The sequence below is a fragment of the Pyricularia grisea genome, assembly GCF_004355905.1.
Source record: "Pyricularia grisea strain NI907 chromosome Unknown Pyricularia_grisea_NI907_Scaffold_4, whole genome shotgun sequence".
Taxonomy (NCBI): Eukaryota; Fungi; Ascomycota; class Sordariomycetes; order Magnaporthales; family Pyriculariaceae; genus Pyricularia; species Pyricularia grisea.
This window is the reverse complement of record NW_022156718.1, coordinates 1,429,553-1,439,801: the sequence shown is the minus strand read 5'-3', so window position 1 is coordinate 1,439,801 and position 10,249 is coordinate 1,429,553. Positions and strand designations below refer to the sequence as shown.

The following is a 10,249-nucleotide window of genomic DNA, read 5'->3' as shown; positions in this document are numbered from 1 at the left end:
CGTGGCTTGTCTCAAGAAAACATCGAACTTCAATAATTCATGTCTATTGTTTCACAATCATGGTGCCTTTCGTAAAGTTGAAGATTGTTAGCGTGGTCCGTTCGACCGTTAAAACACATCAAGGGGCAGGTTATGCTTCACATCGTCAACTCCCAAGCCGGTGAAGAATGGTTCCCCGCTGCACTTCCCTGCGACTTTTTGCAACATATCGAATATCTGTGAGACCCAGCCTCTCATTAACTAACCAAAAGGCAATACATAACAGGCTCAAAGTGGCTGCCTAATAAAGCGCAAAAGTGAGATCATAATAGGGGATCCTCACAAGCTTATATGATATTCGCCCGCCAACAGGAGGGTTTCTCAATAAAGCGCGCCATTGGCGAGGAATAAACACCTTTTTCCACCATTCGACAGCCGTTTCGTTATTTGGCCATTCGTTTTCAGTTGCATAAATTGCCAATAATAAGGTGTCACGGTCTAGACGCAATTCGTGTTTTGTTTCCACCGCTGCAGTATTCTCTGTGGAACCGGAAATGAGCACGACCTGATGAAGGAGCAGAAGAGGAACGGTTGCACGGCGGGGCAGGAAGAAGATTGTAACGCTGGCACTGGCCAGGGCTTGTTTGCGGCACCCTTGAGATATCAAACATATCGGTGCTCACAAAGAACAGTAATAATAGTGGAGCTGTAGTTGGCAAATTCATCCATGACGGCGGGACTTAAGAGGGGTATACCCGAGTGCACCGGAGCCGATTTCCTGGAGACTTGGAATTTGCGGTCATGGAATAGTATTTAAGCGGTTGGGGGGCGAGGGGGAAACAAGGTTCTTTGAGTGGGTTCATCACCGCCGGGAACCAATTTCTCGGCGGCGGTGCTCGACCACACGAGAAAGGGGCAGTCGATTATCCTGAATCACGAATACATATTATGTATGTGCACTTCCGCAGTCAGATCGCATGGATCGGATAATGCACTGTCATTGCCGCTGCATAGGCAGGTAGGTGTTCGGTGCGGTTCACGATTCGTCCTTTCTCGCATACTCAAACCATAATTAATGACATGTTGACGTGGTGAATCACTTCCCCGCATTCATACTTGGCTGGCAATTCATCGTTTTCCCCGCGTCAAACGCTTTGACCCCAATTCCGGATATTCTCGGTGCTACGCCGGGCGGCATCGTACCTATGGCGATCATGGTATTGTTCTGCCCATAGCCGCTGAGGGTTTGGCCAGTTCGGGCATGTTTCACGGAGCTTGTTGGCTCGGTAGCTGTGAAAGTTTTAAGTTATCAACAAACCATTGGCCGTCGAAGATCAACTGGCACGGTACATATTTGACACTGCACATTGTTTACAACCACACATTTCTACTCCTCATTAATTTCTTCCATCCACACACATCTTACCTCAGCGACACCATTGGCCTCTCTCAAGCCTCGAAAAATCCGTAAAAATGCTGGGCAAGGTCATCCTTGAAGAAGCCTTTGCCCTACCTCGCCTTGAGGAAAAGACAAAGTGGTGGGCGGGGCTCTTTGCAACCGACCCCGAAACCCACGTCAAGGAGATCCAAGACTTGACCGATATCAGACTCAAGTTCGCAGACAAGCACGGCGTCGGTTATACCATCTTGTCGTACACAGCACCCGGCGTACAGGACATCTATGATCCCCAGGAAGCCCAAGCGCTCGCTGTCGAGATCAACGACTATGTAGCGGAGGCGATAAAGCCATTTCCCGACAGGCTCGGGGCATTTGCGTGAGTTTCATCATTTTTGCGATGCACACATCAAAAAAAAAGTACCCACAGAACCAAGCACGGATGCTAAATATTCACCAGTACCCTCTCCATGCACAACCCTCAAGAAGCTGCCGACGAGCTCCGCCGCACCGTGACAAAGTACGGCTTCAAGGGCGCCCTTGTCAACGACACGCAGCGCTCAGGTTCAGACGGCGAAGGCTACATCTTCTACGATGGGCCCGACTGGGACGTGTTTTGGTCGACATTGGTGGAGCTCGACGTGCCGCTGTACCTGCACCCTCGCAATCCCACGGGCATCGTCTTCGAAAAGCTCTGGAAGGACCGACAGTGGCTGATCGGACCTCCCCTCTCCTTCGCTCAAGGCGTGGCTCTGCACGCCCTCGGCATGGTGACCAATGGCGTCTTTGACAGGCACCCAAAGGCGCAGGTCATCCTGGGCCACCTGGGCGAGCACATTCCGTTTGACATGTGGCGGATCAATCACTGGTTCGAGAACAGAAAGAAGCCGCTTGGTCTGAGCTGCAAGAAGACCATCAGGGAGTACTTTAACGAAAACTTTTGGATCACGACGTCGGGACACTTTTCCACCACTACGCTCAACTTTTGCGCGAGCGAGGTCAGCGCGGATAGGATCTTGTTCTCGGTGGACTATCCGTTTGAGAGGTTCGAGGACGCGTGCGACTGGTTTGACAATGCCGAGATGAACACGAGGGACCGGTTGAAGATTGGGAGAGAAAACTCCAAGGCGCTGTTCAAGCTAGGGGAATACAAAGATTGCAACGCAAAGGTTATTTAGACAGCTGAGGTAATACTGATCACATCGGTTGCCTTTTCCGATCTTTGATCCAAATTTGTGGTCGTGGTGTCCAAATTGAGATTTTTCGATTTATGCGTACAAGGTTACGGGGTATGATAGATGTCCTAATAATAGAGTGTTTGACTCTTAACCTTGCAGCACGATTCAATTTCTCGGAATGCGCTTTGTTCTGAAGCAAGGGGGATCCACGGAACTGTGTCCAAAATTGACAGCCACGATTTCGTATTTACCCGTCGTTTAGCTCCAAGATGTAGTAATCATTAATGCAGTTCTAAACCTGACACGGAGAGGTTCTACGTTCCAAGATATGTCATCCCAAACTAGGCTTAAAATCTGTGCACGGCCTGCTTTCTAAATATCTTCGAAACCATCTTTTCGGAAAGTAAATGTGCTAATCTTTTGATAGACCATAAATGAGACATGGGATGTGCCTTTAAGCCAGCCCCCACAAACACACTTTAATCCGGGCTCAAATATACGAGTTTAATGAATGCCCTATTTATAAACAAGGTGACCTGTTCTTAATTGGTAGCTGAGAACATAGAACTATAAAGACCTCCCGGAACCCACTCCACGAATTCAATCAAGAGGCCGAGAGTCAGGACCTCGCGATCCCAGCACTCTCTTTCGGCACCATCGCCACATGCAACTCTTCTTGCCGAGATAAGAAAAACGGACTACATTATCCAACAAATTTTTTTTTTTAATGCAGCTCCATTGGGTCCTAGCCAACCTCTCCGTCTTCGCGACGAGTGTGTTGGCGGCACCCTCATTGGCGACTCTTGTGCAACCTGGACTCAAAAAAGCAAAGATTTACGGCGGCAATTCGGCCAACCAGCTCATCGACGGCACGCCATGCAGGGCCATTTCAGTGGTATATGCACGGGGAACCACACAGGCAGGCAACATTGGCAATTCCATCTCGGTCGGCCCGATTACGTTTGACGCGCTCGTCGAAATGGTCGGCCAGGATAAGGTGGCGGTTCAGGGAGTTGACTACAAGGCCAGCTTCCACGGATACGCCGAGGGCGGCCAACCGGAGGCTACGGGCAAAACGGTGAACTTAATAACACATGTAAGTGTTGGGAATTCAATCACGAACCCAAGATCGAGATTTTACTCGATGTGACTAACATTTGCGCTTTTTTTTTTATATCATCAGACACTACAGAGATGTCCTAAAACCAAACTCTTTCTTCTTGGCTATAGTCAAGGAGCACAAGTTGTCCACAACGTGGTGGAGGCATTACCCGCCCACACGGCTATGCAGCTTACTGGCAGTATGTTCCTTCCAATTGAGACAATTTTATATAGACCTTTTCTTGTTGACAATTGATTTCCTTCTTTAGTCCTCACCTTTGGCGATCCTGACGCAAAAGACTCAGTTCCTGAGTATACCCAGGGTAAATGGAACATCATTTGCCATTCTGATGATAGACTTTGCAAAGGTAGCCACCTTCATGTGACATATGGTCACCTCAACTACCAAAAGGATGCTAAGCGTGCCGCGAAATGGATTGCCACCAAGGCTGGGGCCCTCTCGCAAGCACCTAATGCTGTAGCATCTAGGATAGACGTGAATGGATTGGGATCTTATATTAAGAATATGGTTGGTATGGCAAAAGATCATAGTGTGGCAGGAACTGGTGGTATTGCAGCACCAGCCGCCAGACGGCGTTAACTCTAATTAATCTTTTAATTATTATATTGTATCGGATGGTTCCTGATAAGCTCGATGTTTGTCCCCCAGCGATGGAGTTATAACCTTGCATGTATGGCGGACGGTGTCTGTCATGTGCATCAAGCAACAGCAAGAATGTTTTCTGTCTAAATAATGAGTACGTAGGTTTGACAGATCAGGGTGTGCTACGCAGTATTCTGACATGATATCCACGCTCCTTTTTGTTTCTGCGAGATCAGCCCTTATACTTGATAGTTGATGTTACAAAGTCGTAGCTTATACACCAATAGCTTGCACTTAATGACGGAAGGATGCAGGTCCAAAATAATCATCGTATTTGAATCAAGCCCTATTCCACAAATGGCATGATCTATGCACCATTTCGTCCTTTGTGTCAAGTACCCACCGAAACCTCTAGTGGCCTCTGGTCCTCCAATGGTTTGGCCTAGAGAATTCCCGGTGTAACTGACTCATTACACCAAATTATTTTGAGGCTCAACTCAGTGTACTGCACTCCTCGACTTAAATTCATCTTTTGCAGTTTCGAAAGGACGATCCCGGTTAGGTTGTTGTTGGCGGCTATATGTGGTGTTAATATACATGCTCCTTAGTAACAGTTGCTGTCGTTGACAATACCTAATGGAAAAGACTTGGAGCAAAACATCGAGCTTAGTATCCATCAGGCATCATTAAGGGACAGACTAACTAGCATCTACGATTTTCTACTAAGCATCCAAAATCAATGCACCAACTGTTATCGTTAAATGTATAGGTACGTTTTGTGACTTTTCCCCACTCAAATTCCGCGTAAATCTGTCTGGCCCTGTGTTAAACCTGGCCAAAGCTATTCCCAACTTCAATTTACGCATTTCACAAGCATGCACCGTATTTTACGACGCACCGCTCGTCAGAGAGGCTAGCTACGGCCTTTGTACGCCGGGTGGGCCGGAAATGTAAAATTCTGTTCGTTGAATCGAATCACGTAACCCCTACCCCACCATAGCTGTGTTTTTGGCCGCTATCGCTTTTCCTGATTCATACATTCTGTCTAATTTAGCTAAAAGATAAACTCTACCCAAAACTACGCAGTACAGACGAAGGCTGTGTGGGCCAAAAGGTGGGAATTTTAGATGATGAATAGATAATCGTGGATGGTATTCAGTCCGTCCCCTCATTATTTTAGACTTGAACACAATGCATCGAAGAAGGATATTTGTTAAGTAGTTCACCTCACATTATAAGTTGCTAATAGTGCCCAAAACTGCACCCGAACATGGCAAAACTTTACTTCAAGATAGTCCTGCAGTTATGTTGACTCTAGAGTCGCACGGCTGACATATTTCCGGGGCTCTTTCTTTTCTTTTCTTTATGTCTTTGTTTCTTTTCTCTCTCTCTCTCTTTGTATTGCCTGTTTTTATATTTATTTTGACCATGTGCCACAGGAATAGGTCTCGAACGCACACGTGAGTCGCCACTGTGGATTTAATTTCGTATGAATAATCACTGCCTTTCACTATGGTTCAGGCATGAGTGAGCAACGATTCAATCCAGCGGGTGGCTGGGTGGGCAGCTGCGTCATGCAATAATGCACAGCTCTGCGCCCCTTGTCAGATGCAAGAGGCGTCTCTGAAGATCCACTTGCAAGGGGTCAGTGTCTATAGCATCACATCAATAGAACATGCGTAATCTATCAGTAGAAACTGCCTGTCTGTTGGATGGCAACCAGTTGGAGGAATCGACAAAAAGACTCGGGATGTTACTCCGGGTGAATTTGTCCGGGCAAGCTATGATGGTGGAAGAGAGGAGACTGGAATCAAGATGCTCATTCGGTCAGCTTGCAAACCTGGGCCGCCTTCATCTCAGGTGTTGAAATTTCGGCCTTCTGGACATTTTGTAAGGAAAAGGGGCGTCCCCCGAACAAATATCCTTTTTATGTACTTGATGTGCTAGTACAAGCTGGCTATATACCACCCAGATCCTTCCTCTCAGTCCCATTAGAGACCTGCTCCGTTTTACCATCTCATGTCTGGTTTGAATTGGGATAGTGCACTTTTCCCTAACGAGTGTGTGTCTTTGACGAGTGGTTTACCCCGCGAAAAACCGGCCCATCTCCTCCTCAGCCCCTAGACCCCAGCTGCAACTTCCCTCTTTCTTCGAGCACTGCAGGCCCGAGACGGATGATGTAGCTTACTCCAGGCTGATCTCATCGATGGTGATAACACCGTCGCTGTTCTTGTCGTGCCTGTTGGCGTTTAGCCCGTTAGTTTCTGTACTCTGGAGCAACCAAGACGGCGTAGGTCCCGCAGCAAGGATGTGATTAGAATCAAAAGAAAAGGGTTGGTGGCTTACTTCTTGAACCAGTCCTCCCACATCTGCAACTTCTCGCTCTTGCCATCAACCTCCATGTACTTGAGGTACTGGTTCAGAGTGATGGTACCGTTGCCACTGACGTCGGCAAGCCTGAAGGCGGTGTCCACGTCACGCTGGAAGATGTCGGGAACGACGGAGCGCTTGCTGGTACCACGGCAGTCTGTCGTCGAGGTTTGGTTTTCAGTCAGTACAAACAGAATCAAACAGGCATTTGAGGTTTTATGGGCCTGTCCAGGTGGTGAAATGCTTTCGAGTGGCCAAAATATGTAAAAGGTCAAGACATACGTCCACCGCAAGCGCAGCAGAAGATGTTGCAGGACTGCGTGGCGCAGCACGGGGTGCCACCGGTGCCGTCGGCGCATTGAGGGCCGGAGCAGCAGAAGGCGCTGACTGCCGTGATGGCAGAAAGGATGAACGCGGAGACAGTGATGAACTTCATGGTGATGGATGAGACTGGCAAAAGGCTTTTGGGCTTGAAATGAGATCTCTTGATGTCTTGGCTAAGATACTGAGTGTGAAAGGGGCGTTGTGGTGAAGAGAAGCTTCTTTTAAGGGTTCAAAAAGGGAGAGATGAAAGGTCTTCTTATATCTTTTCAAACAATCTATCTCGTAAATCTTGTTCATGAGCCTATGTGCTATTACCAGTCATTGGAAATTGGCCCTCCTCTGCCCTCAGGTGGCTTTACAATGAGCGATAATCACTGACAGCCCATTCCCGAACATGAGCATCCCCCTTACACATCTCAACGCCGCTTCTACGTCATAAATTACTAGCATTATGTTACACGGCACTGCTGTGTTGATGCATAGAGGCCTGAGGTCATGAAAGAATGTGTCTTCTATTGGGGGGCCATTCTACATGGTAGATTTGGCCTCATAATGAGCACGTAGGCAGGTTGGCAAGCGGCGAGGGCTTATGGCGAGAGTATCAAGCTACCGATCTGGAAGCCGAAGCCGCGAATGTATGCTGTATGGTCAAACTTCACATTTGCCCCAGTTTACTCCTATAAATTGCGCGGTAGGGCATTATACGCAGGCCGCTTAGTCGAGCACGGCGACCTCGGACGTCAGGATTGGTCTCCTTGACTATTTTGGTTACACATTAACATGTTTTCAAGCTTTTTCGGGCTGCGCAGTGTAACACACATATTTACGCCATAGGAGAATTTCGAGCGGGATCTGGGTTTGCCGGCCAATAAGCGTCATACCAGGACGACCACTCAGCAACTCTCACGTCAGTCTCACCCGTGTGCTGATGGCAAGCTTTGCCTATTGGAATAATTCCCGCTTCCACTATCTGCGGAAATGCAGTCGTTGCAGATCTCCCCGCAAACAGTCAGGCACACCTCACAAGTGTGGAGTTACTTACCCGGCAGAAGTACTAAGCAACTTCCACGCACCTGTGGACCATGGTTGCAGTAAGTCTCGTCGGGACCCATGGAAATAGAGTGGGAATAACAGCATAAAATTGGCGAGAAAGCGCAGCCACTGTCTTCACATCCTAGCAACTTTCTTGCAAGGAAAATCAACAGGATCGAAGCAGTGAGTAGGGAGCTTCTATCGTATCACATCCTCAGGTAATCCCCAATCACTTTAGACAGATGCAGGCTCTGGTTGCTTTGTGGTAGACCGGGATCGGCCAAAGTGTCTCATGGGAAAGAGCCCGTACTAAATGCAATTTCTCATGCATGACGACAGCATCGAGATATGTCGGGTCCGGTGACTTGCGGCCCACAGGAGCACCCAGACCACTTCAGATAGACCGCCTTTTGTATTTGTTTGGGTTGGACCATGATAATGCATACTACAACAGAATAGATCTTCTGTTCGCCACTCAGAGGATGTGGTCAATTTGGGCAGACTGCTCTAAACCGAAGGTTTCATTTTCTGTCTTTGAAAATGATAACTATATAGCTTTTCGTCAGTCAGCTGCTTCACTAAAGTTTGAGAGACACTAGACGTAAATTCTTTCCTAGATAACCTGATGGAATCAACACAAAGCCCAATGGGTATTTGCTATCAATATGCCATCAATGCGACTCGGAAATTGGAAATTTGGTAGTCTCAGGGCTCATCCCTGAATCGGAGCTCCACCAATTGAGCCGCGTGGCCGTGGCTCAATTCGTGGCTTTGCTTATATCTGTGGGTTTAACCAAAGATCACTCTGGTTCAGGTTTGAGGACAACTTGTCGATTTTCGCCGCGTGTGGAGGTGATTTCGCCAATTCGGCGACCGACACTCCGTTATAATTAATTAAATAAAAATCGCAAAAATAAACAATTTCCAGGTTGGATATAATAATCAATAAAATAATTAATGACGATTTATTTTATATTTTTAAAAATTAAAATGGTCGAATTGGAATATTGGTGTTTTTAATTCGCGTGTGGAGGTTGGGTTTTTAAAAGAAATTGGACTTTTTTGATTTTTTTTAATTATATTTTTATTTTTAAATATAATTTAAGGAATTCTGGACGTAAAGGGTGGTATATACGTAAATATTATACATATAAACTCTGGCTTATATAATACGTAGTATAAAGTATTAAATATTTAAATAGGTAAAATAATAAATATTTTTAATAAAATTTGTAACCGAAACGGGTTTATATTTTTACCAATTTTAACGATATTAAAATAAAATGTTTAACGATTAAATAACCGGTGAAAACAAACGTCCACGTGAGGAAATCTTCTATTTTTATAAAACTGCGTATTTTATATATAAATTTAATAAAATTTACATATTTTTTATTTTTATTTTATATTTATTTTATATTAAATAAAAAAAACGTTATTTTATTATAATATATCTTTAATACAAGCACATGATATATATAAGTTTTTATTCATAAAACCTATTATTAGTAAATATATTAATTATTAAGTATTTATATATGATATTAAATTTAACGTATGATTATATGAATAAAAAATTAACAAATAATAAATTGGAAAATATTTTTGTATATGGATATTAATATAATTATATTAACTATTATATAAAAATAAACAACTTATATATATTATTATTTATATATAAACTTTTAATAGGGTGTTCAAAATAATAATATTATTATTTATTTTTATTCTAACATATATATAACGAGTAATAAACAGTTTTTCAACCTGTTAAAAAACCCTAATTTGGGGCTTTATAATAAAACTTTATTATATTTTTACTATTTTTATTCATTTAAATATTCGTAAATAAAAAATACACAGTATTTTAACTATATCGCCGTTGCGCATACGGTGCATGCACAGTGCTTCTACTGTGCGGCTACCTCCACATACGACGATAATCGATAAGATGTCTCAGATTAGAACCGGCGCGATTTTCTCGGACGATTTGATTGGTCGAAAAGCCGAGTGGCTGAAAGGTACATGGAGCGCCCGGTCCACCCTGCAACGCAGGGGGGTTTAGTCTGAGCACTGAGACTAGGTTAGCATCCGCCATCGCGATTCCGTTGACGTTAGTGCCAACAGAGTTTTTTGTGGTACCCTAATAAGGAGAGCCTTGTAAGGAGGCAAGAGATCCCCCAAAAGACGATATTCTTTATTGCCCTCAATTCCGACACGAAATAACATAAAAAATCGGATCGCCTTTTCCCTACCGCGGCA

At 45.0% G+C, this 10,249-nt stretch overlaps 3 protein-coding genes across 3 annotated transcripts; 2 read left to right on the top strand and 1 right to left on the bottom strand.

Annotated features, from left to right (window-relative positions):
* Window positions 1-1,293: 1,293 nt before the first annotated feature.
* On the top strand, window positions 1,294-2,704 carry PgNI_07135 (uncharacterized protein). The gene is made up of 2 exons (XM_031127152.1): window positions 1,294-1,754; window positions 1,836-2,704. The coding sequence occupies exons 1-2, from the start codon at window positions 1,453-1,455 to the stop codon at window positions 2,551-2,553; spliced, it is 1,020 nt and encodes a 339-aa protein (XP_030981489.1). The 5' UTR covers window positions 1,294-1,452; the 3' UTR covers window positions 2,554-2,704.
* Window positions 2,705-3,280: 576 nt separating this feature from the next.
* On the top strand, window positions 3,281-4,255 carry PgNI_07134 (uncharacterized protein; the record flags this gene model as incomplete). The annotated part of the gene is made up of 3 exons (XM_031127151.1): window positions 3,281-3,649; window positions 3,737-3,854; window positions 3,924-4,255. 3 exons carry the CDS (start codon window positions 3,281-3,283, stop codon window positions 4,253-4,255), a joined length of 819 nt encoding a protein of 272 aa, XP_030981488.1.
* Window positions 4,256-6,442: 2,187 nt separating this feature from the next.
* Window positions 6,443-7,064, bottom strand: PgNI_07133 (uncharacterized protein; the record flags this gene model as incomplete). Its single annotated transcript, XM_031127150.1, has 3 exons — window positions 6,443-6,497; window positions 6,605-6,785; window positions 6,911-7,064. 3 exons carry the CDS (start codon window positions 7,062-7,064, stop codon window positions 6,443-6,445), a joined length of 390 nt encoding a protein of 129 aa, XP_030981483.1.
* Window positions 7,065-10,249: the final 3,185 nt, after the last annotated feature.

What these genes read in the sequence shown, in the direction of transcription:
- PgNI_07135 (XM_031127152.1), top strand. Translation starts at nt 1,453, where the DNA reads ATGCTGGGCAAGGTCATCCTTGAAGAAGCCTTTGCCCTACCTCGCCTT. An exon ending in GACAGGCTCGGGGCATTTGC is followed by an intron (nt 1,755 to 1,835) that starts GTGAGTTTCATC and finishes AATATTCACCAG; the next exon opens with TACCCTCTCCATGCACAACC.